Source organism: Acomys russatus, chromosome 17 (genome assembly GCF_903995435.1).
Source record: "Acomys russatus chromosome 17, mAcoRus1.1, whole genome shotgun sequence".
Classification (NCBI taxonomy): Eukaryota; Metazoa; Chordata; class Mammalia; order Rodentia; family Muridae; genus Acomys; species Acomys russatus.
Window position 1 is genome coordinate 48,942,584 of NC_067153.1, and position 27,569 is coordinate 48,970,152.

The window sequence follows — 27,569 nt, forward strand, 5'->3', positions numbered from 1 at the left end:
AGCTGGCTGTGCTTTGTGGGTGTGGGCCAGGTGGCTCTGGGAGGCCTGTGAGTGTGGGGAGCAGTAGTGGCTGCCCTTGTCTTTTAGAGTCTGCATCAGTAGGAAAGTCATAATCGGAGGTGGGCTGAAGATGAGTTCCTTCCTCAAAGCTTCCCAGTCTGGGAGAATGTTGTAGAGCAGATGTTCTAGTCTGCCCATTCTAGCCTCTCACACGGTCACTGCAGAGGTGGAAGTCCAGCCCTCATTCAGCCGAGACTCCTGATTCTTAGCATGGATACTAAAGGATGGAGACTGTTAGAATGTGGAGTTGGCCACTTGGGACCTTAGCAGGTGGCTAGGAGGAAGAATGGCCTAGACTAGGTACTGCCTGTATTCACTTTCACAGACAAGTAGGAAGATTGGGGGTTTACAGAAAGGCTTGAAGGCCTGTGGCTGGAGGAGCCAGGGTGAGTTCCATTTTGGGGAAGGAGCTGGGACCTTGAGAGTTCTCCTGCAGTGAGTGGTTCTGCGACATGTTACCTCTGTAGACTGGAAGTGCAAGGACAACAGTGCTGTGCCACCTCTACAGGCTAGAGCACTGGGACAGACTGTAGGTGCTCAGCTAGGACTGGCAGACAGTGGCCCCCAGCACCGATGTGGGGGTGACTTTTGCTCTCCTCTCTTGCCACACCTCATCTGTGCCCAGACTGTGGGAATCTTCTGCATTGAAGGTCCAGATGCTTGTGCTAGGACAGCAAGGGCTGTGGCAAGGTGTTCCACTCTGGACACACCATGGTTGCAAGCCGTCAGGATCCAGAGGTTGACTGTGCTCTTCAGGCCTCTCAGGCTGTAGTTACAGTGGGGCTGGTCCAGCATTAGGGACCTGTGTCCCTGTGTGTGTAGCTGGGGCCCCTTTATCTAATGAGGTGCAGGAATTACATAATAGTCTCCAGCTGATAAGACAGCTCAGCAAGCACTCCAAACCCCCCAATCCAGAAAATTTCATACACGTGACAATGTTTCCTGGTTTCTGGATTTCTGCTGGGAAAAGCAGGGTACCCCTATTAACCCTACAGTTTTGTTGGTACCTAGGCTGAGGGAGGCAGCGTTCCATGTTCCTGCTTCACCCATGAAATTCCCAGACAAAACAGGACCACAGCTATCCAGGGTCTCTTCCCCCAGGACAACAACTCTTGTCCTCTTTCTGCCCCCCCCCCCACCTTCTCTTTCCATGGGAAACTGAGACAAGCCTGGCAGCCATGGCTATGGGCAGGGAGGTCAGAGAGGACAGGGAGCCAGGGCTGGAAGGATTGGACCAGGGTTCAGACCCTTGCAGAAGGCTGAGGTACTGCTGTCCAGTGCAACCACACTGAAACAGCCTGCACTGTACTTCTCTGTGGTGTGAACTGTGACTGACAAGGGGATCCTGGTGCCACAGTCTTTTCTGCTGGAGTGGGCCTTCCTACAAGGTTTAGAAGTGCCCTGTTGGCTTGAACTTCGTTCTGAATGGTGGCGAGTTTGTGGGTGAAGCAGCCTGAGCGGGCCTGGCCTGCAGTGTGTCTTTAGCTGCTGCCTCCCCCACTGTGCATGCACCCTTCGTGGGATGCTGGTATGAATCATCTGGGTTAAGCTTCATTAAAGCAGAGGCCCATTTTCCATTTATGATGGGGATTTCTTTATTTATCAAATTGTTACTCTAATATAATTTACTAAGTCACTGAAGACAAATAATCCACTTAGATCAAGCCGTAAAACTCCATTTGTCCACAACGCCTGTTTCTGTGCAAAGTGTGGCCTATGCCTTGTTCCTCTCTTGGCTGGAGACAGTGCAGGCTGCAGGATTCACAGCCCAGCTCTTGAGCGCCTCGTGGGGTTGGCCTGGAGGGTGTCCAGCGGGCCACCTGAGCCTTTTCTGCTTAATAAAGGGCCAGTGAGTGAATTAAGACTGTGACCAAGACACCGTAGAGAGTCCATCAGTCTGGAACATCCTTAGCACTCCAAGCCCCTGCTCTTCTCAGTGTCTGCAATGCCAAGATTTGCCCTTCCTTCCTTCCTTCCTTCCTTCCTTCCTTCCTCCCTCCCTCCCTCCCTCCCTCCCTCCATCCCTCCCTCCCTCAGGGAACTCTCCTCCTGGTCCGTAAGGACCAGGCCACCTTCAGCATTTATTTGAAAGAGAAACACACGCCTGCTTCTTTGGAGACTGCTCCGTGTCTTGTCCACTAATACTGCCTTCCAGCCACACATGGCTCACAGGAAGCCAGGAGACTAAGGAATGGGATCTCATGGACTCTAGTCCTACTGTTGGGGTTAGGGACAGGGGTTGCAAAAAAAGGGACCCCAGAGACCCCAGAGTGGGTGGAACAGAGAACCAGAGGACACAGTGGCATACGACCACCAAGATGACAGTGTGGGGAACAGCAGCAGACTTGGTCAGGGCCCCAGGAAGAGGGGTGAGGCTCAGTTGACTGGAAAGGGGGAGTAGGATTCTTGGGCAGAACAGGGTTATGTAGGATGCTCCCCGCTCAGTCAGCGGCCCTACACAGCCAGGCAGGCTGCAGGTCTGGTGCACTGGAGAATGCAGGAGGAGGAGGTCCGAGGGATATCAGACAAGGCTAGCAGCAACCGTGGCATTCTGGCCCTCTGTGGTCAGTGAAAGGACATGATAGGGGTCACCCTTAGTTAGAGGAGCCATCCCAGTCACACTGTGGCAGAGTGGTAAGGTCACAGGGGAAAGGACCTATGCTATCTCACTATGCTTACCCAGCTGCTGTTAGTTTCTATGTAGAAAGAGACGCTGTGTGTTGTTGGCACTGGGACAGCTAGCACAGCAGACTCGCTACAATGCTAGCAGGATCCAATGCAGGTTTTCTAAGAAGTAAGTCTGTATGATGGAAATAAGGTGGCAGAAGCAAAATCCATAAGGCCCTCCTGTCCCAGAATGCACCACAGGTGTGGTTTTTACAAACATGAACACCACTTCTGAGACCAGAGATCTGGGGGACCTCTTAAGTTGAGAGACTTGAAAGAATGGCCTCAAAGCTTCGTTACCTAGACATCTGCCCTGTGACTCTGGGATCTGCTGCCTACTTTTAATGAGCCAACTGTTACAACCTGGACACTGTTCAGAGATAGCAGGTGTTAGGCTTTCCTTTCTTGGCTTTGACCATGAAGTCAATAAAAAAGGGAGGATCCACTCACACACACGTTTTCTAACCATTGCCCTACATTAAGATGGGCTTGGGGGTACAGATCACGCATCAATTGCCTGGAAAAGTTGCCCATTGAAAATGTAGTTTAAGTAGCCTGGCTTGGCGTCCCAGAAGGTACCAGCAGACGCATGGCATTTTTGAAAGCAAGCTTCAGGGGATCCCACCAGGCTTCTGTTTGAGTGAATTGAATCATAGACACAGGAATCAGCAGAAAAGAGCTTCAGAGCAGGGTCCGCGGGAGGCACCTGAGATACAGCCTGGAATATCCTTGGACTGTAGGAGATGGAACAAGAAAGATACTAAATGGAAGGAGAAGGAAAGGAGACTGTCACAGTGTGTAAGACTGAAAAGACTCAGAGCCAAATGTAACAAACGAATTAAACAGAAATCATAACACTGGGACCTGTGGGATCCTTCAGCAGGTAAGGCTGCTTGCCACCAAGCCTAATGATCCATCACCAAAACTCACAGGTGGAAGGTGAGGAAGGGCTCCCACAGGCATGTGCATATGGCACATGAGTGTGTAAGTCCACACACAGAGGCAAATACATGTAGCAAAAACATTTTAAAAGGAAATTGTGATGCAGAAGGAGAGATTGGTTAGATAAAGATTTGAAGAAAATACCTTGATGTAAAATACAAAAGAAATGAGGGTAGAATGACAAGACCCCAATCAACCTCAGCAGGGTTCTGAGAAAACGCGGGGAGCACCAGAGGGACAGGTGGATCCTTGCGGTGAAGCTACCGGTCGGTTGGTTTCCTCTCATCTGAACTGCCCCCTAGAAGCCAAAAGATAAGGCATCTCTGACAAAATAGCTATCCTAAGGGAGCTGCAAAAGACCAAAGAGATTACCTTGGGCAGAATACCCTCAGAATTCCCTCCGAATGAATGTGTAACATTGGACAACGTAGAACTGTCAATGATAGTGGAGTAAAGACACAAACTGTGAGGACCTCAGTCCAAAGACCCTCAGTAAAGCAAAGCTGGGATCTTGAATTTCATAAAAAGTGATGAGTGAGAGAGTGTGACCCAAGAAAATGTAACGAGAAAGAAAGGGTAAGTCTCTGAGAAAATCCAGGCAAGTGTTGATGAGCAAAGCAACACAAAGGGCACCCCAGTTTCTAAGGAAAATAGCCAGGATGGCACTAGAACACTTGAGTGTGACGCTGGGGAATGTCAGGGCGGTGTGTGTCGTGAGTATGACCACAGGGAATGCATTTTCTTTAGTTGTACTGTGTGTGTGTGTGTGTGTGTGTGTGTGTGTGTGTGTGTGTGTGTGTGTACGTGCTTGCCACAGTGCACATGAGGTCAGAGGACAACTTGTGGCAGTCTCTTGTCTCCCTCACTGTGTGTAGCCTATGTGCGGTTCACTGTGTGTAGCCTATGTGTGATTCACTGTGTGTAGCCTATGTGTGATTCACTGTGTGTAGCCTATGTGTGATTCACTGTGTGTAGCCTATGTGTGATTCACTGTGTGTAGCCTATGTGTGATTCACTGTGTGTAGCCTATGTGTGATTCACTGTGTGTAGCCCATGTGTGATTCACTGTGTGTAGCCTATGTATGATTCACCATGTGATCGAGTTCAGGTTATTGGGTATGGTAGCAGTTACCTTTCCGCTGCTTGTGTCATCTTGCAGGCCTCATTTTAGACTATGGAGCTAAAACTTTTCTGCTAAAATAGGGTTGCTGTTAAGGTAACTTAGTAGTTTCTAGGTCAGTTAGAGGTAGTCATTGCAATAATGAATAAAGACAAGTCAGTTCACTAACAAGGGAAAAAAAAGGTGAGAACATGGAGCCACCAGCAGGTTGAGGTTTTGAGAGTGCAGACTAACAGAGAATGTCAGTGATGGTCAGTGAGGACCAACCTGCTGATGAGGGTCCTTGGCTGTATGTGGAAAGATCTGTCACTATAGAAACAAAGGGAAATTAAGGATGAAAAAAATACATGTTCCAGAAATTAGCCAACAACTAGTATGAGGAAGCAAAATTGGAAGATTTCAGGACGATGTTTTCGGTATCACTAGGACATATGACATTGTTAGGGACAATCTGGCAAACATTGTGACTGACCTGAATCCTGAAATCGATAAAATGCTGCTGAAGATAAAGAAGATGAGTGATGGGCCAGAAGACTCTGGGGTTCTAAGATGGGCATGTATGCACATACAGAATCACACAGCCATAGCCATCCCACAGGCACACAGATAAGACACAGACATGCACACAGATATACAGATAAGGCATAGACATGCACACAGACACACAGATAAGACACAGACATGCACACAGACACACAGATAAGGCATAGACATGCACACAGACACACAGATAAGACACAGACATCCACACAGACACAGAAACACACACACACACACACACACACACACACACACACACACACACACACAAAACACGGAGATCCACAAGTTCTTTTGTAGTAATTGGCAAATGGATAGTGCAATTGATCCCAGAATGGAGGAGATGTGGGCCAGTAGAGCTCTGGAGAAGGATAAAATGATAGCCAGGGTGACCTCAGCTATAACTCAGGGGTGTGGGTATCAGCTTCTCAGCAAATGGCTGGAGCAGTGTTCATGTGCACAAGTGCCCCTTCATCTTCTTCACACTTGTGAAAAAGACCAGAAACCTAAACAGAAAATGTAAAACTCTAATTGAACCAAACCTTGTGTTGTGTGCCCTTGAATCAGGGGAAGAGTTCTTAGATGTGACAAATTAATAAAAGGAACCTCCAGCAGCAGAATTTAAGGCACATTTCCCCAAAGTCACTGTTTAGAGTGTAAAATGACAGGGCCTAGTCTGAGAAGCACATTTTACCCAACAGTGGCTTACAGAGACTTACCATGTTAAATATAAGAATACAGTTTGTAAAACTCATGACAAGGAAACAGTGAGATGAAGGTCCAAATACCAAAAGATGCTGAGTGACATGGCCATTTGTGAAGTGTGGATAGGTGCCTGGAAGTCACAGTGAGACACTACTGCAGGCTTTAGAAGCTCAATTAGAACAGAGTTGTCTGGCTGTGGAATGCTGGCTGTGATGGGATGGAGCGTGAACTCTTGTTCCCAGCTCCTGGGAACATGAAGTGCTAGAGCTGCTTTGGAAAGTAGTTGGGCAACAAGTGTCCATAGGGAGACTAGTGCACAAACGTGCACACAGCTCTGCATCGTAGTCCTGAGCTAGAAGCAGCTCAGTGTCTCTAAATTAATGAACGGAAAGACTGGTGTGCCCATCCAGGGAAACACGCCTCAGCATTTGCAGGGAACAGACAGACAACCTGTGTATGTCTGTTCAGGGGTGCACACCTCGGCATTTGCAGGCAATAGATAGACAAATTGTGGTGTGCCATTCAAAAGAACGTTCTGTGTAATTTGCAGAGAACGAACTCTGAGGGCATGGAACATGATGGGCAAATTTCAAAATAGTAGCTCTGAGTGTGAAGGACATTAGAAAAACAGTACATACAGTACAGTGGCACCTCTGTGCAAATGTGAGCTGAAATCTGATGTGTATTGAGGCACAGCTCAGTGGTTACCTGGGCACCGTGAGAGGGTTTATAAATGGCTGTAAGGACACATATGGGATGATCGACATGTGCACTACCCTAACTGTGATGATGCTTTCCCAGGGTCACACATAGTAAAGTGTAGCTAACTATAACATAGATTGTGCATGCAGCCAAAATGGATAGATGATCACATTGTGCCTTGCTATGCTGCTGCTTCTCTAAGACAGAACCGTGTGTGTTGGATTGCTTAAGATAAAGGATGGTACTTGCTGATGATGATATGGAAGAGATTTTGAATCTGTATGTACCGAATAACATAGCTTCCAATATAGAAAACACATTTGGCAGAACTACAGGGACAAAATAAATCTGTGTTGTCATAGGGATTTTTAATGCATCCTTACTTCCTAATGGATTGAATTAGCTCATAACACTATGAGTTAATTTTCCTTCAATAGACATATATGAACTGCTGCCTCTGGGAGCTCCGGTCATGTGTTTAAGAACAGCAGGCATTTTGTGCTGTGACTTTTCCTGTGCATATGTAATGTCTGCTCACCCCAGTTAGAGAGAACACCAGCAAAGCAAAGAAAGGATCCCGTCCAGGTCAGTGGACCAGGGGGTCTACTCCGGCTACTTACAGAGTGTTGACAGGTCACTCACTGTCAACTCAGTCGTGTTGGCCTTGTCAGAGCCAGGCCTGTGGCCTCAGTGTTCAGGCTCTGTCCCTCCAAGGCAGTGGCCTCAGGAAACATTTGTGGAAGCTGTGTTCTATTCCAAACCCAAATCCAGATTACTTGCAACGAACTGGAGTCCTTAAATCCCATTCTGTAGAAGTGAGATTAAGCCGCAGTCAGTAGCGCAGAAGCTAAAGGGACGGAAATGAACCAGGCATTTACAGACTTGAAAAAATGTACTAACAGATCAGGCATGATCCGAAAAAGATATCATAAAAGCCAGTGGCACGTTCTTAGACTTTGGGATGATAAAGATTCATTAAGACGTGGGGTGCAGCTGAAGTGGGGCTTCTGAGGATGACTGACAGGCGCGCATTGCTTGCTTGTATCAGAGTGAAAAGAGCCAAACTCTAATGAGTTTGCAGCCATCTCCCGTAAGTTAGAAAAGGAACTGAAAACTGAAAGTCCTCTACATGTGTTTGATAATGCCCACAACAAACTACCAGAAATAAGATAACAGGAGAATTTAGTAAAACACCTACTGTCTTAGTTAGGGTTTCTATTGCTGCAATGAAACACCAGGACCAAAAAGCAAGTTGGGGAGAAAAGGGTTCCTTTATTTGACTTATGCTTCCATATTGCTGTTTATTATTAAGGGAAGTCAGGACAGAAACTCACAAACAGAGCAGACAGGGCAGGATCCTGGAGGCAGGAGCTGATGCAGAGGCCATGGAGGGGTGCTGCTTACTAGCTTGCTCCCCATGGCTTGCTCAGCCTGCTTTCTTATAGAACTCAGGACCACCAGCCCAGGAATGGCACCACCCACAGTGGGCTGGGCCCTCCCCCATGTATCACTAATTGAGAAAATGCCTTAACTGCTGGATCTCATGGAGGCATTTCCTCAACTGAGGCTCCTTCCTCTTTGATGACTCTTTTTTTTTTTTTTTTATGTCAAGTTGATACAAAACCACCCAGTATACCCATTATTGAAATATTAAGTGTTTGTTTTGGTTTGGTTTGGTTTAGTTTTTTTTTAGAAAACCAAGCCTCCTGCATAGTTAACCACAATTAAGATGGAAGAAAAGACAACTGAAAGTTTTCACTATTAAGAATTCTAACAGGTCCAAACAGCAGTAGGATGATGAGGCAGAGGACTGTAACCTCAGGGCCAGCCTGGGCTACTTAGTGAGATCTTGTCTAAAAATTGGGGGGGAGGGGTTATTTCTGGGACTGCAAGGTTGGCTTAGTCAAAGGAACCATGACTCAGCATGTCTGCCTGTTACCAGATGAATGAGCACCATTTATTATCTTGGTGGATGCAGTTGGCATCTGTGGCTGTGATCACACAGCTTCAGCCTGGAGCTGGAAGAGACTTTGGTAACCTGCTGTGATGTCAGGCCTCAGCAAACATGAGTCCCTACAGTGAGCTGGTGGCAGCCACTCCCCTCAGAGTCAGGAAGTGGAGGCAAAGTTGAATTTGCTAACAGTGCTGGGTGGGCAGTGCAGGGAGGTGAAGAAACAACGCTGCCCTGGAGGGCTGAGGGTGGTCAGCCTGCTCTGCCCAGTGGCCTCACTAAGACTCCTGGCCACATCCCCACTCTTCCTAGGTGGACTCTACAGCATGGAGCCTCTGGGCTTCTGTGGCTCCCTGACTGCTGTCCATGTGTCTCTGCTCTAGACCACTGGCTAACTTGCCCATCCCACTGAGTCTTAGGAGAGTCACAGCCATCTCATCAAACGTGTTCTGCTGCAGTTGCAAAGCCTCTTGTCTTAGAAAGTGCCAAGTCCATGCTAGTTAAGGCCCTTCCTCCCTCTTTCCCTTGGACCTTGAATTCATCACATGTAGCAGTGTTCTGGGCTCCCCCTTTAACATGGATCTAGAGTGTGCACCCTACTTACAAGCTCTTGCCCTTCTGTGGAGTACATCACTAACACATGTCAGGTTTGGTTTAGTTTGTTTTTTGGTTTTTGTTTTTGTTTTTGTTTTTTTGTTTTTTTCTGAGACAGGGTTTCTCTATGTAGCCCTGACTGTCCTGGAACTCTGTAGATCATGCTGGTCTCAAACTCTGAGCTCTGCCTGCCTCTGCCTCCCAAGTGCTAGGGTTAAAGACATGCAGCACAGGTGGCACCTGGCTGACACCTGTCAGTGTTATGGTGGCTGTGTCCCAAGCTTGCCCTGAGCTCTGCCTCTCTACCTTGCCTTGTTCTCAGTGGGGCCTCTGAATTTTCTATTGCTCCCCCCCCCCCCCCGCAAGAGCTTCCCAGGCTTGTGAGACCACCTGGTGATACAGACCCTGTAGATCTGTCCCCCACAAGCTTCCCTGCACCGCCAGCCTTGCTGTCTGTCATAGCTCTGCTGATCTTAGTGTTTCTGGGCTGTCCCAGGCACGCTGTGACCTCAGGGCCTTTGTGTTTCTGTATGTCTGCCTGGCTCCCTCCTTCGCTCTTTGCTTGAGTTTCTCTCTAACTGGCTGACCACTGTATAGAAAGTACAGTAGGGCCCCAAGCATACATAGATGCCCCTCTTGGTATTCTTCCTCCTCCCTTGATGTATCTTTTCTTAAAGCATGCCACCTTCTGATGCACTGTATACTTTTATTATGTAATGTGCCAGTGACGGTGGCTGCATAGGTATGTGTGGACATGGCAGAACCATGAAGGTAGCAAACTGAGTCCTAAGCTTGGGGTTCATAGTCCCATAGATGGTGGCACGGCCCTGAACTCAGGTAGGAGAGTTGCAGGAGGTGAAGGAACAAGAGCTTTCTAGAAGGGAGCTGTGCAGGACTGGTGGGGTGGTCTGGGCAGATCCAGCAGGTCCCTGGGGGTGACAGCAGTATGAGGTGGTAAGAACAGACGAAGAATGATTCTGGCTGTATTGGAAAGAGACTTGGGAGTAGGAATTAGGCAGGTGCCATCAGACTTCCTGTCCTCCTGTAGGCTGCATTCCCTGTCAATGCCCACAGGACAACTTCCTGGTCTGCTGCTTGTTTGGTGACCCACTTGGACTGGTCCCTCAACTTTCAGGCTCCCTTTCTCTTCTAGGAAGTGGAAGCTGCTCTCCAAGGGTCAGGTTTGGTCCCTGGTATAGAATGGATGGGCTGTCACCTGTGAATGGAAGAAAGTTACTGTTCTTGACATTGTTGAGGGCCCAGGCTGGGACCCTGTTTACTAGACTGCTAGTAATTTAAAACAGTGTTTGTAGTGACAAGATGGGCGCATTGCATTTCAGCCTCTGAGTGAAAGTGAGCTTTTCCCGTGGTCCTGACTGCAGAGCCCACCCAGATGGATTTCCCCATTGGCTGATGCCCCCACACTGACAGGCCCTCTCCCTGTTTTTTCTCTTTTAGTCTGAACCCGAGGGCTTTTCTCACTTCCACTTGTATGTGTGTGCTGCCTTCCTCGTGAGATGGAGGAGAGAGATTCTAGAAGAAAGAGATTTCCAAGTAAGTAACCGCTTTTAAAAAGAGCCCGAGTTGGGTTTTCTGCCGAGAGAAAGGGCTACTAAATTCTAGTTCACCCACGGCTTATTTGTGAAGGAGCTGTGAGGAGTGCTGGTTGTGGTTCACTGCTGAGCCCTTTCTGCTGGGAAGCTCCTCCTATGAGACAGAGCTGGTGGCACTTGGCCATCATGGTGCAAACTGGGCTGGCACCATGAACTATCATGTTGGATCATATATCACATCGTATCGTATCATATATTTCATACCTAATATATCTAGCCCCACCCAGACTCCCTGAGCCTTGTGTCCTCACCACTGTGGCCCTGGAAGGCCTGGTACAACCTCCAGTTCCCCGGGCCCCCATCACAGGGCTGGTGGTATGTTGGAGACTGTGTTGGATAAGAAACCACTTAGCCTGAGCTCCCATCTGAACAGACACTTGGTGCCTGTGTGATTTGGGGTGCCCTGTTTAACCTCTCTGTGCAAGTTTCCTTACCGGCCTAACCGTAGAGCTGTTAAGGAGCCCTCTTGTCAGAGGCCTTGTTGAGCGAGTGACCTATCAGCTCTGTGTTCCAACAGGCCTGGACTGCCTCAGTGCCCTCAGGTGGCCCAGGTATTGTGAGGATTGTTGACCCTTCCAGGTGCTTCCTGCTGTTACTGAAATGTCAGATAACCCTTGAAACTGGTTCATAAGGCCTAGTGGCCAAGGCCTTGGCTGAGCAGGGTGGGGCGGTATAGGGTGCAGCAAAGAATACAGCAGCATTGTGGGGACAGGACTCTGCTGTGACTGTCAGTGGTCACTCTATTCCCTTGGCTACCCAGCTCTCCATAGGCTAGGTGGCCATGTGGTCCCAAGCTCCCAGTGTGGTAACTTATGGCAGCTTGTTCTGCAGCCCTCTGCTTCTCAGATGGCTCTGAGCTCCCTGCTCCCCATCTGATGACTGTTGGAGGAGTCAGTAAAGTCCTGCCGTGGCAGAGTCCTACTCAGACCTCAGGGTGACAGCTGGTTAGAATGACCTGAGTAGGGGACCTCACCTGAAGAACTGCCCCATTGTCATAACTGATGTGTGAAGACCCACTCTGAGTAAGCTTGGCACTTTCTCATGACAGCCCAATTAACAATGGTCTTTGCTCATGGGCATGTGAGGGCATTGGCCAGGGGAAGGAGCTGCCAGTATGTCAGCTCCCACTGGCTTGGCAGACAGAGAGCAGCCTTCCCACCAGTCCACAGTGTTTTAAGTAGATAGGACAACAAGGCTGTCTTTTCCTCAGTTGCTGCCGTCGTCATTACAGAACGCAGCTGTCCTGTGGGTTACTCAGTGTGCTGGCTGGGGTCCGAGGCTAGCCCACGGTCCAGGTTCTCTCCTCTACCCTCATGTACATGGTTCATAAGTGGTTGAGATGTGCTGGCCGTCTACCCCTCTTGGAATATTTGAGATTGCTGGAGCTGAGGCCCTCCAGCCTACCTGGCCCTTCCTACTGCATCCTGAGAACATGGAGGCCCTGGAGAGCGTGACTTGCCCCATCACCAAGCGATTTAGAGTAACACTCCCTAAAGGCTCAGCTCCATCTCCCATGGTACCCTTGTTTGTCATCAGGATGTATCAGGAAGCTACCCCACTGCCTGCTTATGGAGGAGAGAAGGGCCCGGCTTTCCTGGTGTACAGTGGCTACTCAGTGCACTGGCCAGTGTGGTGGGTTCCCTTTGCATGATATATATCAATGGACTGACTAGTTCTCAGGAGCCCTCACGAGAATTTGTGCCAGACTCACATTGCTGCCCAACTCCTGAGGATCAGAGGTCTCAGCTGAGCTACCCTCTCAGGTCACCGCCATCCTGAATCTGGCATCACTGGCTAGGCAACAGTGTCTTAAGGAGGCTCTAAGCAGACTTTACTGCCTTCCAATCTAGGCCAGCCTGGGGTTGGATCTGGGGCAGCAGAGAACTCAGGCTATGCACAGTCATGTGCTTAGGGGAGGTGTCCCCCAATTCCTATAGCAGTACCTCTGTAGCCCCCTAGAAATAACCGAGACCATATCTGCTCAAAATGGCCCACCACAGTGTTTTGTTCACGAGATACCTTCAGTCAAGGGTCTGTATGTGCCTCTTCCCCCGACACTGGCTCAAACCAGACCAGAACACTGGTGATGGGCTCTTGGGTGCAACCTTTATCTTGTGAGGATATACAGTATATGTCACATGTACCTGTGGTCAAAGAAGGGCCTAAGCCCCTTAGGAGGTGACCAAAAGGTATGCACAGCTAGCAGACACGGGGAGAGGCTGAGGCCTCTGTGGCTATGTGTATGAGAGACAGGACTCATGGCATCCTGACAGGCTGCAGTGATGGGGCCCCTACTCTTGCCCAAGCTGCCTTTATTTCAACACACTTTTGTTTAAGAGACATACTTGCTGTTTGGCTGGAGTTGTGCTGTTGTAATTATGAGTTCACACTGAGAGGCTGAGTGTTGTAGGCCTCCTGAGGGTATTGTCATCGTCGTGGTCATTGTTGTTGTCGTCCTCCTCCTCTTCTTCTTCCTCCTCCTCCAGCTAAAGGTTAGGGAGGACAGGAAGCAGGCCAGTACAAGGTGTGGGTGCTGCCTGGATGCCAACCCTGCAGCCCCACAGCTTGGATGTGGATGGGGAGGACAGGGAGCCACAGGGTAGATTTTTTCTGGTGCTAGAATAAAGTAGCATTTTATTCTGGAGGCTGGACTGAGGATGTGTCATGGACCCAAGAATGTGTTATAGAGAACTGAATTAAATTAAGTGAAGAACCCTGGGGTCCTGGTGAGTGCAAGAGATTGCGCTTGCCACTGTGACATTTTAAGGAAATGATTCTGCCCTGTGGACATGGAGTGGGGTGAGCTTCTGGCAAATGACTGCTGCAGCCCCTGCTCTGGTCACTGGGATTTGCCAGGTAGGCAGTAGTGTGCTGTTGCTACCTGTCATTTCCACGGGAGCAGGATTGTGCTTGAGGAGGAGACACACCCAGGACAAGGCAGGCACTGGCCTGCAGGTCAGAGCAGGAAGGTGGCAGTGGGATGCTGCCCATCGGGAGTCTGTGTGACTCTGTAGATGTGGGAAGCCAGCTGAGGAGTATGGGGCAAGCAGGGATTCAGGTTGTGCACTGGATCTTTGGACCCTGAGGCACCTCCCTGAGGGAATAGTCATGCCTTGGTGTGCAAGGATCTGCGTACTACATGATGGTGCCCTCCTGTAGGCAGACATTGCCATCTGTAACTCTGGCGTACCCTTCAGGACATTACCCATAATGCCAATAGCTCTGTACAGTGAGTGTCTAGCTGGGGTCTCTCCACAAGCTGCATCATCCCTGCCGGTCAGTGAGGGCCTATATTCATGCTTATCCTTCAGCCGTATTTTTAAATGATCTTTGGGGTATAAGGAGCTCCAGGGTGTAGGATGTCTTGTATCCCCTCTGGGGGCACTTGTCATTCTTTGCCATTTTTGTTTTCTGTGTGGTTGTTTTACAGTAAGTGTTCTTGGGAGTGAGGGGGAGGAAGCCTGTGCCTTTCCTCAGGGCCTGTTATTCTCTCCAGGACACATGGCCCCATAAGCCCTAAAGTGCTGGCTGCAGTGTGACACTCGGTCAGAAGTCTTGAATGGCCGCATAGCTGAGGCATGGACCATGCAGGACCCCATGCAAAACTGCTGAGAGCTACCTAGGAGGCCTTGTGTCCATGCTCTGACCCACAGGGCTGATGCTGGGCTCTAGATGCTGCCTTGCCTGGCCTTTGGACTGCATTAAGTGCAGAGCTGCAAAGTGTACTATGTGTCTGACTCACACCCAACTTCTGAGCCTTCTAGCCAGGGTGCGCTGAGGTTTTGACAACAATCCTCTGATCCTTCCTGCCTCCGGAGCCGGTCACCTGGCACACTTGCACTTAGCCCAGACAGGGTTGGCTATGTCCTGCCACTCTCCAGAAACAGCTGGTCCAGAGGTGAAATAATAAGCCAGGATGTTGGTGAGCTTCCAACTGTAGAAGGAGCAGGGCTTTTATTCTTTTCTGGGTTTTTTTTTTTTTTTTTTTTTTGAGACAGGGTTTCTCTGTGTAGCTTTGGCTGTCCTGCACTCACTGTGTAGACCAGGCTGGCCTCAAACTCACAGTGATCCACCTGCCTTTGCCTCCTGAGTGCTGGGATTAAAGGCATGCACCACCATGCCTGGAAGGGCTTTTATTCTTACTCTTAAAGATAGAAACAGCATTGTTTTAGATGATGGCTGGTGCAGAGTCATGGTTGTTTCTGTGGACCCGAGCTGCTGAGGAGCCTGTGAGTTTGGTGGTCTATGAACACCGCTTGTATGAACACCGCTTGTAGGTCAGCACACTGCTGTGCTTTGTTGCTACATGGTCGCCATTCTCATTGCGAGAGCAGCATCTTTCTGTATATGGTAAGTGCTGCCTGGGGGCCTGTGAAACAGCAAGGGACAGGGTGAAGGACAGCACCCTGCTTCTGGAAGCCACATTCCATGCCAAATCCAGGCCTTCCTGGATAGGCCCTGTTCCTGGTGACACTAGAAGGATATACAGTCCTAGCCAGCCAGCCTGTCGAGTACAACCTGGCACCTCCTTTCTTTCTCCTTTGGGTTGGGTGGAGACCTGAGTCATCTGCCGCTGCTCAGTGAGAAGCGAGATAGCATAGGTGAGGACAGTTCTGGGTATGGGCGCCAGACCATGCGCTGTCCCTTGTCCTTTCAACTACCATCCACATTTTCTGTATTTGCTCAGTAATTGCTCCCAGAGCCAAGCCAGTTTGGCTCAGGTCCTGTTTCCATTTTGAAGGTCAGCTCAAGCTGGGTGTGGCTTGGGAGCGAGGGGGGCTACTCCTCTGGGAGCAGCATGGGACACTCTGCTCTGGGGACAGGGAAGATAAATGAGGTCAGACAATGAGGAGTAAAAGGAGAGAGGACAGAGTAGCATTGCCACTGTAGGTGGACCCGGTGACTACTGTCATGCAAAGGGTTTGCAGGTTTGGGGGATAGAGAGGGAAGGCAGGCAGGGGTAGTCCCTTTTTCCCCCCTGAAGGGACCTAATACTTAGCATAAGAAACATCAGGGTTCAGCAGAAGAGGGGTGACCAGACAGGCACATTGGAAAGAGGACCCAGGATACCCCATAGCAAAAGTGTGTGGGAGGAAACAGCTGTGAGGCTGAGAAAAGCACCTGTTGCGGTGGGATGCAAGCAACTGAAGGAGCAGCTGCAGGGCTGAGGGGATTGACTTTTCCAGGGAGAGCCAGTGAGTAGAAGAGATAGGCAAACTCTAAAGAACCTAAAAATCACAATGAAAGGACAGGGCTTGACTGTGAAAAGTCACTGTGTAGTGGCCATTCAGGTGTGAGGAGGAAATGTCCTGCCCAGTGGCTTTGGTCTGTGGGATGAGTCAGTGTGGATCCCGTGTGGACTCTACATTGCAGTTGCCACCTCAGAGGCCAGAAGCATCTCTGAGACTGATGGTGGACAGCAGCCTTGATGGTACAGGGCCCCATGCCTTTTTGTGGTGCTGAGTGGTAGCCGTGACGTACCATCCTGGAAGTCAGTCTGTTCTTTCTACCTGTGTGAGGCAGGCAGAGGAATCATTGAGCAGAGCACCTGCCTGAAGAAACCAAGTCCTGCTTCATCTGGATAAAATGTCACTGTGGGTTGATAGTGAGGGGGGCTGACAAGCCCTGGGTAGAAATTAATTTTTTAACAGAGAATCTATCTTTTAACCTGGTGCAACATTTATAGAAACAAGTCATCCAGGCTCAGGCAGAAAGCCTTCTGAATCAGAGTAGCCATCCTATGTAGGGTGCCTTCCCCAACACAGAGCTTCAAAACAGACACCCAGTGACCCACACCATGAGAGGGAGCCCATGTCAGACACTGCCTGAATGGCCAGGAACAGAGGTTGATAGCTCTGGGGACCAGCTTTTTTCTGATGGGAAATGGAGGAGGAATGGATCTGGTGGAGAGGGGAGATAGGAGGGGGGCTGGGAGAGGCCGAGGAAGGGGAAACCGTGTCAGGATTAATATGTGAGAAAAGAATAAATAAATAAATAAATAAACAAACAGACAGACAGACAGACACCAACAAGCTGGGAAACAGATGATCAAGCTTCAAAAATAACATGGGTCAGGGTAAAAATGATTGTGGAGTTACAGAAAGGGTTTTACAATGAGACATGGCTGGTGCCAGGCTTATAAATAGATGTAAAACTAAAGTGATTTTAAAACTTTCCAAAATAAACATAGTCTACCTTTAGCTCAAAAAGAGGAAAAAATGATGTCGGTTTGTAACAATAAAGAAACCAAGAAATGAAAATGAATGGGTTAGTAGGTACAAGAGTTGAGGGGCGAGAGAGATGGCTTAGTAGGTACAGTACTTGCCAGGCACTGCCCCGAACACCTGTAGAGTTGGACAGGGTAGAGCACGTCTATAATCCTACACACACACACACACACACACACACACACAGAGAGAGAGAGAGAGAGAGAGAGAGAGAGAGAGAGAGAGAGAGAGAGAGAGAGAGACAGGAAAATCCTCGTGAGAGCAGACTAGCCTGGTGTACATAAAAACCCATGTGCCTAGAAGATGGAAAGCAAGGACTGACAGCTGATGTTGTCCCTTGACCTCCACCTGCACCTTTGGCACACATGTTCCTTCCTTCATATGAACACATATATACATACACACATCTCTTGCGCACACAATTAGAAAGACATTAGAGCTGCCAAGTAAGTTGCTAAGTATTTTGGAGGATGCAAAATTGCCAGTGACAGGCAAGCCAAGAGACAGATGTGTGAAAAAAGAGGAAGTTAGATATTTGGGGAGAATACACAATGCTAAAATTGCCTCTGTGACTTTAAGCCCTGTAACCTGGGTAGATCCACACTATGTGGATAGGTAAGATAAGGCTGGAGCATGTCTGTTACAGCTCCATGTGTCCTAGGAGTTTGCTCACACAGGAAAGAAACAGATAACTTCCTGCTCCATTTCGCAGAGCTTAGGTATGTTGGTCTTTCCCTGTCTTGGACACTGGACTGCTGTGCAGTATGCCCCTGTCTGCCTTGAGTCTCCCACCATGCCTGTGTCCATCCCTGGCTTCCATAGCTCTCTGAGATGTGGTAATCTTTTTTTTTTTTTTTTTTTAATAACACATTTTTCATGCTTGTGGGGGTGAGGATGAGCATACTGGCAGGTTTGGGTCTGCTTCTAAGATAGTGCCATGGTACTGTGTCTTCATGTGGCTGTAGCAGAGAACAGAAGGGACCGGGACTCAACACCTTGGTAAGGGTGTTGTTCTGGGGGGGACTTAAGAGTGCTGGAGGCATTGAGACTGTGGTGTGGAGTTCCGTATGGGTTTGCATAGGGTGCACAGGTCAGGGATGCCTCACAGATGTACTCAGCAGGCAGCAGGTAGGACACAAGCTTGAGAAGTAACTGTACATGGAAGCCCGTGTGCAGCTCAGGCGGCAGTGTAATTCCATTCACCATTTAAATACAGATACTCTCGAACTTATCAATATACAGATCTAGGATTTCCTAATACGTGTTTACCTTGGTGTGTTGAGCTGATTTGCTGCTTGCAAATTTATTTATATTGGAGTCCCCCAGACACCATACAGCTGGGCTCCACTAAAAGTGCTCATGAGTAAGCCCTGGGCTTACTTACAGTGAGTGGGAATGTCACTGAGATGTGACCAGATCAGTAGGAAGGAAAGGCACCCAGGGTAGGCTCCCCACATATTCTTGACAAGAGCCATGGAACACCCAGGAAATGAGGGCCCATGCCCATTAGGGATCCAGGGTCTAAAGCTTTTACTGTGAGCTGGTCATAGGGCATCCTCTGCCCTCTAAAATCAGATAAGAAACTCTTATGTTTGCCACATGTGTGAGTAGTCCACATAAGTTGGCACAAGACACAGCCTGGTCATCACCTTTAGCCCCTATAGAATAGGTCAAAAGCTCTGTTCCCAGATGCCAGCCAAGGGATAATCTCTTTCCCACACTCTTGTTATGACATCCTGACAGTGAGCTAAAGGCAAAATCACATGATCTCCTACAAGGTACAGTAGCTTTCTCCAAACATAAGAGAAAAGAAAACAACTCTACTGTTCAGAAAGTAGAAACAATGATTTAGTCTTAGAGTGCTGAAAGGTGTCTGAAAGCCACAGCCTCCCCTCCTAGGGACTGATGGAACAAAAGTGCTCATCACATCTGTAGCACGAGGAGGCAGCAGGGGAAGGCTTGCTTTCCGCCTCCATGCACACATGTGCGCATACACGCTGTGGACATTTCAGACTTATGAGTTCTTCAGTAGAATCAGCTTGTGCCCTGAAGACACATACTTCTTCCTGCTGCTGACCCAGCCCCTATTTAAGTAGTAAAGGAGAGTCAGAGACCCTTTTCCTGAAGTGGGAGCCTAGAGCCCTGGCTGGGGACTAAGACACACAGGCAGAACTGGGCTCCTGGCTTCTTGCTTGTCTGAGGCTTAGCTGAGTGGAACAGGAGTCAGAGTCTTCTAGAAGCACCTGCCGCAGCTCACGTAGCACACATTTGGGGTAGCATTTACATTACTTTTATGACACTTGATAGTAAAGCACTGGTTTTTAACTGACAAGAGCCTCAGGGGAAGGCATCCCCCAAGATTATTCTGAGCATGTGCCGACAACATAAATGTTTGTCTGAAACGTCACCAATTAAAGGGCAGGTGAGAGTCAGAAATAGCTTTTTGGGGGAGGGGTGTTGTTCTCAGCTGGGACTAAAAACACATCCTGCACCCTTAATATACAAAGAATCCACACAGAGAACTAATACAGAGGAAATGTCCTCATGGAAAATGGATGAAGATACAGAGTGGTCAGACATGCCACTGAAGAATTATGCAAATGCATAGTTTAGCAAATGCAAAGTATTTTCCAGTCATTAATATAGAACTGAAGGTGCTGCCTGTCAACAAGTGTCACTTTGTAAAATGTGCTTCGAGACCAGCAGGTGTTAGCGAGCAGACTGAGCACTGCCCTTCCTGGAGGCCTCAAGGCCAAGGCTGACTTCTGACCCAGCACCAGCAGGTGATCCAGGGAGAACAGGGTACGTACAGTAAAAGGGGTTTGAGGCAGGTCTCCAAGCCAGGTGAACTGCTGTTTGGAATACTTTGTAACTACCCAAACCTGGTCTTAAATAACCTCCATGGGTTTGGGGATGCTGGACCTATTTCTGTGGAGAAACCTGGCCCAGAATTGCGTCCCTCTACACAGAGCAGCAGTGCAAAAAGGGTCCCAGATTGGCTTTAAGGCACAGAGAACACTGATCAAAATGAGCACACCATCAGCAGCATTCAGTTAGGTTACTAGGGTCCCGATAATTTTTCCCTCTTGTTTGGCCCTTTCCCTTCAGTTCCCTTTCTTCTGGCCAATATGCACAGTTGTGCTTCTCTAACCAGGGCAGTGCCCACTTTCAAGGCAGCCCCTCCTCTCTGAGTTCACAGCTCAGAGCTGGTACTGAGGGATGCTGGCCTCTCCGCCCACAGCCTTCATGGGATGCAGTGTAGGAGTCAGGCACATGAACACATGCACAGGACGTCCTGGTGGAAGCCCACTCTCCTGGGGACCTTGGTGCTCCCAGGTGCATATGTATGCCACATAGAGGGACATGATTCTATCTCAAGCACAGGGGGGAGACTGGGAGGCAGCGTGAGAGTGGGGTGAGGGCAGAGGATCACAGAGGGAGGCCGTGAGTGTTGCAGTTCCCCCACAGATCCCAAGCTACTTGAAACACTGGGGTGGCTGGCCCTTCTCCTCTCTGGTAGCCACTGTGAGGAAACCTCTGCAACCGTTGCCTATCCATGGAAGACTATCAAAGCTATGTATGTCACACTCCCTGGGCCAGGCTTCTTCCTGGTGTCAGTAGTGTCCCTTCTGCTGAGCAGTTTTAAGAAGTCACTTCTGAGAAAAGGGTGTGGGATCTTTATACAAATGGATCAAACCTCAGCCCATCACCTTCCAGTCCCCCTCCCATCTGAACCACACCCTAGACCCCAGCCCTTCTGGAATCATGAGCTTCCTTAAGTGCCCAGACCTCAAGCACTGGTAAGAAGCCACCAGAAAGACTATAGAAGCCTCCCCCTGAGAGCCTGGCTTTACCAAAGAGCAGGGGCAAGCTCCTGGCAGAGACCCAGCAGCTTCAGTTTGCAGGTGGGAGGGGAGGCAACTGTCCTGCCTTCTGGGCCTCAGACACCATCACTGGGGAGCCTCTTGGGACACAGACCCTGAGCTTCCCTTGGTTGTCTCCTGAGCAACCTCAAAGCAGCGGGCTCCATGGCTGGGGCCTTGGCCTGTTGATGTGTGTTTGAAATTGTCTCAATTCTGCCTGGAAGAGTTGGGGAGACCACTTACCCCAGATTCCAACCTGTTTCTCCTTATTAGAACCACTCCTAGGCCCTTGTGGACCCTGTCTTCTGGGGATGGGCTGGGGAGGGGCAGTGGGGATGGGTGACACCCTTCTTTTCCTGCCACCTGTGGCATAAATCCAGACAAATGCTAGGTGTCTGTCTAGAACGTGACTTACGCATCATAGTTTCTCTTTTGAATGCACAGTTTATTGTTCACACATAAAAACACCTCACAGCAAATGAATCTGACAAGCTAGCAGTCTAGCTATAAGAGATGTCACTCGTATCCAGAGGCAGGACTCACTCACAGACAGCAGGCCGTGGATAGAGGTAGCACAGCTTGCAAGTCCCATTTCCCAGCACAAAGCAAACCCACTGCTGAGAAAGGACATCAGGTAGACCCTGGCCCTGCAGCAGGTGCTCCCTGAGAGTGACCTCCCTTGAGAATGGCAGAGGTTAGCTGGTCACAGCCTCTTGTGTTTGTTTAGCCCAATGCTCAAAGGTCACCAGAGTCAGAGACAGGGGATACTGGTGGGAGTTGTGGTCACTGGAAAGGTCTTTATTGCTGTGCCTTGAGGTCCACTGGGGACTACAGCCTGGGTTTATATATCTCTTCGGAGGCTTATCTCATCCATAGACTTTGAAGCCCCTTCTCCTGATTGGTGCTCCCAGAGTGCTGCTGCTCACATGCAGGTGTTTGCTTCTGAAGTCAGCTCGTTCTCATGTCAGACCATTGAGATAGGTGCCTCCGTCTTGTTTTTTTATTTTCTGTTCTAAATGTTCACTACAGTGTCTTTTCCTCCCTCTTTTGAGGAGCCCGTATACTTATGCTTGAGCCACACATAGGACCCTTTTTGGAGGTCCTCAGTGCCTCCAGCCACTGTGCCTTGTGCCTGCATGTCCTTCCTTGTGAACCATGGAACCACACCTTTCAATCTAGGGCTGGGAGCAAACATGGAAAGACCACTTGGAGATGGCAGGGTGGATGACATTGGTCCTAGCATATTTGCATCTTCATGGCCTTGCTGGCAAGGCCCTCTACCGTCTCTATAGATGGACCACTGCTGTCCATCTAGCCCAGGTCTAGCCCAGCTAGTTATTCAGAGGTCCTGTCCTGCCTCCTAGGCCCTCTGGTGGACTTGAGACAGTATGCAGTCTTCTGCCCAGTGGCTAACTGGATGTGTGAGTAGCCACTGTGGGCTAATGGCTTTATACAGGTTGATATCTTTCTCACCCAGTGTACCCTTGAAGCAGCAAATGTCACAAAATGCCAAACTAAAGATCAGTTGTCTTTTTCATCGTTTCCAGACATTTTAAAGACAAAATTGGCCAATTGAAAAAAAAAAGGGATCTTGGAAACGGGTTATTATTTCTTCCTTAGCTCTGGCAGGTAGCTGGAGAGTGAGGGGTGGGGGTGGGGTGGATAGAGCAGCCTGTGGTGCTGTGTGGGTATGGCTCCCATGCTGCAGTGCGAGTGTGTTGCTGTGCCTGGCTAGTGCACTGTAGTGTGGTGAGTGTTGCCGTGCAGCATTTGTGTGCTCTAGTCTGGGTGTGTTGTGTGGGGCTGTTCTGTAGTGCAGAGGGTAAATTGTTTGAAGGCTTGTGTTCTGTAGTTTGGGTATGTTAGTGCATGGGGTTGATGCACTGTAGTGTGGTAGGTGTGTTGTGTGGGCTTGTAAGCTGTACTGTGGGTGTGTTGGGGGCCCAGAGGTAGGGGAGCGGTGACCATAGGCTGAGGGGACAGGCTGCTTGAACTCATGGGATGGCAGAGAGAGGTGGATCCACCTATGGAGCAGAACAGAGCCTGTGGCTGCATGATTCCCATCTGGTCAGCTGCACACATGTAGGGACAGACAGGGTCAGAGTGGCCACAGGGCCTGCTGGAAAGAAGGGCCAGGCCAAGCCTTTGATGTACTGTAGGGCTGGAAATGTTTGTTCTCAGAGAACGGGGAGACATCATCTGGGGAGACAAGAAATTTCTGCCTGTGGTGTCTACCTTCCCCAGGAGACCCAGCCTCGGGTAGACATCTCACCTCTAAGCAACGCCTGATTCCTTCAGGGCCAACCCCCAGCTCCTTGCACTTAGAGGACAGCAGTGTCCCTGCCATCCCAAACTCACTTTACACTTATGAGTCATGACTTCTGTGGAGAATGGGCAGGCTGAGTGTGCTGTTTTATGTCCATCCGTCCCTGCCTATGTCCTGGTCCTGTCCCATGTCCCCCCACCCCTGTTCCCCCACACCAGGGTAGAGTGTTTGTTTCCTGGCCTGCACATTCAAATACAGGCAGTAATTTTCTCTTCAGATCTCGGAAGATGTGCCCTCCTTATTAAGCCCTGCTGCTCATTATGGTAATGGCGGCAGGCATTGAAGATCTGAGCCATTTTTTGAGTGGTGTGTCCTGTGAGCTACAGAGTTGAATAGCAACTTTCTTATTGGGAGAAGTGATTAAAGGATGAAGATGAGGTGTGAGGAAAGATGAAAGGAGCAGATTGTAGAAGAGGCTCCCCGTGCCTTACAGGATCTTAAGTCCAAGGAGAGTAATAAGCTCTGCCTTCCTGTGGCTCAGTCGAAGCGAGGAAAGCCTGGGCCACACCACAAGAATACCCTCCTTGTTGCTGCAAGATGTGACTTGCAAGGACAGCTTGATGGCCTGTGGGGGCTCTGTACCAGGCTTCACAGCCCCAGCTAGTCGAGCTTTGTGTCATACTAGCTTCAGGAGTGCATGCCATCAAAGGGCAGTGCCCAACCTCAGCTCTGGAGCAGCACTAGGAAGCCATAGGCCAGGGCTTGCTGCCCAGAGGAGTGGCAGCACTGATGCAGGCCTGTCTTTTTCCTCTCTAGATGGAGGCCCACAGAAAGAGAGGCTGGATGGTGTGGGGGTGCTCTGCTCTGTCTGAATTTCTTATCTGAGAGGGAGAGGCTGAGCCTGCTGCATCTTACACACACACACACACACACACACACACACACACACACACACACACAGAGTACCTGTGTGGATATATAGACAAGTGAACACATGCATCCACACAAAGCATGCATACATATATGCATACAGGCATGTGTCCATATATTAACACAGTGTACATTACACACACACAAGCACATAAGCATGGAGACTTGTATCCACAAGCATGCACACATATCCTTAGTATTTCTTTTTTTTTACTTTTATTTTTTATTAATTCATTCATATTACATCCCATCCCTTGTATCCTCCCGTTCCTCCCTCCCTCCCGCTTTCCCCCTACTCCTCTCCCTTATGACTGTGACTGAAGGGGACCTCACCCTGAGTATTTCTTAGGAAACAAGGTATGAAAAATGTGTCTGTTCATTTTCCTTCTAATGTGAAAAAACAAACCCTTTCTCTTTACAAATGGGAAATTCTTGCTGAAATAGTCAGAAAGAAAACTGCTTGCCTGTCTAGAATTTGTTTGGATTTCCTTTGGTACAATGACCCCTGTGCTTTAGTTATTTAGTTATTATGTCTTTGAGGGACATTTGACTTTCACATGAGGCCAGCTCACTCTTTTTCTGTTCATAAGGGAAGGTGGTGGGCTTGTGTGTGGGAGGGGGAACCTCTGTTTCATGGCCTTTCACCCAAATGCCATAAATGGCAGTATCTGTGCTCTCTAGAGCCATGCAAGACACTTGGGGGTGCAGAGTGTGGGTCACCCCGTGGGCATGGCTGGCTGAGGCACCTGCCTTCTTGGGAGGAGTACCTGGTGACCTGTCTTTTTGAGACATTCAGTATTTACCTTTGTCCTGAGTTGCCTACCCATCCCTCCAGACACCCTGCTGTCTTCCCTCAGTTACTAGCCTTCTCATTGTTTACAAAAGGACAGTGCCCTGAGAAGGAGACACAGCAAGTGACTGTCCTCTATCCCTGTCTGCCACAGAGACTCTGCCCCCACCCCCACCCCATCCCATCCTCCCCAACTCTCTCAGCAGAGGGTACATATGCCCTCTCTGTAGTTACCTAGGTATGAGGTATGAGGGATGTGTTAGTTCAGGCTTACTGAAGTGCTTCCCCTTTAAGAAATGAGCCCACAGCTCTCAGAGAAAGAAATGGAAATAGAAAACCAATTTGAGTTCTGTGACTGTGCTCAGACACACTTGTGTATTTTATTAAGTCATCTCTCTCTGTGTTGGAGTTTACCTTCTTGGGTTGGGGGCAGGGCGATGAGCAGCTACAACTTCAGCCCTCAAGGCCTGGCCATGGCTGAGGTAACGGTCAACACAGACACATGAAACACGTGAGGTGGTCGTTTAAGGTGGTCAGATGTCAGCACACCTCCAAAACACACAGGAAAGTGCAGCACTTCAGTAGTCATGCTTGGCAACAGGTGAAGAAGTGTGAACCTGGCCAGACAGCCTAAAGATCATCTGTGTATGGTGTGTGCCCATGTCTCTGCATGGGCTGCCCACTGAAGAGGCTGGCCTCTCCCATACCCACTTACCAGGTCTATCTTGCCCTCTCTTAGGCATGTTGCTAAGTCTTGTCACTGAGTATTTTCAGTGTGCATTGTACCATGGCTTCATGTGAGTAGAAGTAAACGTTTGAAGACTGGCAACTATTTAGCCTCATTGGTCTTAATGAAGGAGGCTCCAGGATCTTCAGGCCATGCTTGTTTCCCAGAAGGACCCAGAGGGGTCCACTGCCGGGCAGCAATTTTGCATTTAGGTTTTACACTTACCTTTTAGGTTTATGGAGCAAGGCTCAGCAGAGGGGCCTGGAGCCTGGCGGGGGGCGGGGGTAGATTAATGTCCCAGGTCTCCATGTCCTGAGTTCTCTTTCTTTCTCTCATCAAACTCATTCTCAGTCTTCTCCCTGCCCTGCTGCTTCCATCACACCACCTGCACAATGCTAACACCACCCCTATGTGACGTCACCACCGTGCATTGTACTGGGAGCTGGCTCCTCTGTTCCCACTCTGCCGCCTGCCTGCCGGAGTGCAGTGGAGCAGCTTCTTGGAGTATCTGCTGACCACACCACTCCTCTGTGTCGGACTTTGTCACATACAAGAAAATCTGGGGCCAAGACAACATGTGGTGGCTAAAGAGGATAATACAATTGCAATAACAATAAGTGAAAAAAGAGGCCATGCATTTGAAGAAGAGTTTAGAGGGAAGAAAGGGAAGGGAGAAATGTAATTAAATTATCTCAATAATAAAAAAAAATAATTTAACCTATCTTTTTAAAAAAAGAACCAAATAATTTTTACCAGGCTGACGGGAGAGATGTCTCCTGGGCATCCCAGGGATTGGTGAGGTTCCACCACGGTTTGGCTCATGACAGCCCTGTGGCTCTATCCTGCCTACTTGTGGTCCTCTCTGTCCTCCCCAGCCCTTCCAGCACAGTGGCCTGAGAATGCAGAGCATGTGCTGCCCCGCGCCTGCATGTCCTGCCTCCCCTCAACTGTTACAGTTTGCACAGGAATCTTCCAAATTCCATGTTTGAAAGGTGTCCCAGCTAGTGGCTCCATCCAGTCAGTGAGAAAGGGAGTATCAGGTTCCAGGATTCTGACCTAATCAATGGGCTTATCATTGATGGATTTGTAATAAGACAGTATTGCTGGGAGGAGGTAGAGCCTAGTTGGAGAATGCTGGCCTCCATGGTACAAGAAGTTCTACCCTACTGTGCCCTCCAATCATGATTTATCTGCTTTGTCCCAGTCCTGAAGGCCATGGAATCAGCTCACCAGGGTCTGAAACCGTGAGCCAAATACACCTTTTGTCGGGTGTTGGCTGACATGGACAATTGCTACAGGCAGGATCATTGCTGTGATTCCCTGACCACGTGCTTGGAAGCTTCTGGGACTGGTTTATAGGAAGGCTTTGGAGAAATGTAAGATAGCAGTTCTCAACCTGTGGACTGTGACCACTTTGGTGATCAAATGGCCCCTTCACAGGGGTTGCCTAAGGCTATAGGAAAACACAGATATTTACGTTACAATTTGTAACAGTAGCAAAATTACAGTTATGAAGTAGCAACAAAAATAATTTTATGATTGGGGGCCAGCACAACATGAGGAACTGTATTAAAGGGTCAAAGCATTAGGAAGATTGAGAACCACTACTCTAAGCTGAGTTTAGTGGATGGTTCTCAAGAGAGCTCAGTGGCCAGGAACATGGAGAGTAAAGACTGCCCATGGGGTTCTAGTGGGAAGGAGGACTGCTGACAAGTGAACTTGAGGGCATTTGTGTTGTACGGTGGAGGGGAATTTGTCTATGTTTTGCCCATGTCTGGAGACTTTGCATAAAGCTAAAATTGGGGGAAAAATCAAGACCACAAAGGCTCAAGGCTTTGGTGTAGCCTCTAGCTAGATTTGCAGTGAAGATGG

The 27,569-nt window shown here is 49.1% G+C and overlaps 1 protein-coding gene across 1 annotated transcript in view; it reads left to right on the forward strand.

Annotated features, from left to right (window-relative positions):
• Tbc1d22a (TBC1 domain family member 22A) overlaps positions 1-27,569 on the forward strand; it is a 287,423-nt gene that overhangs the window by 226,208 nt on the left and 33,646 nt on the right. The window contains exon 12 of the mRNA XM_051160164.1: positions 10,740-10,835. Within this exon, the coding sequence (XP_051016121.1) occupies positions 10,740-10,835 (96 nt within the window). The remainder of the gene's footprint in view (positions 1-10,739; positions 10,836-27,569) is intronic.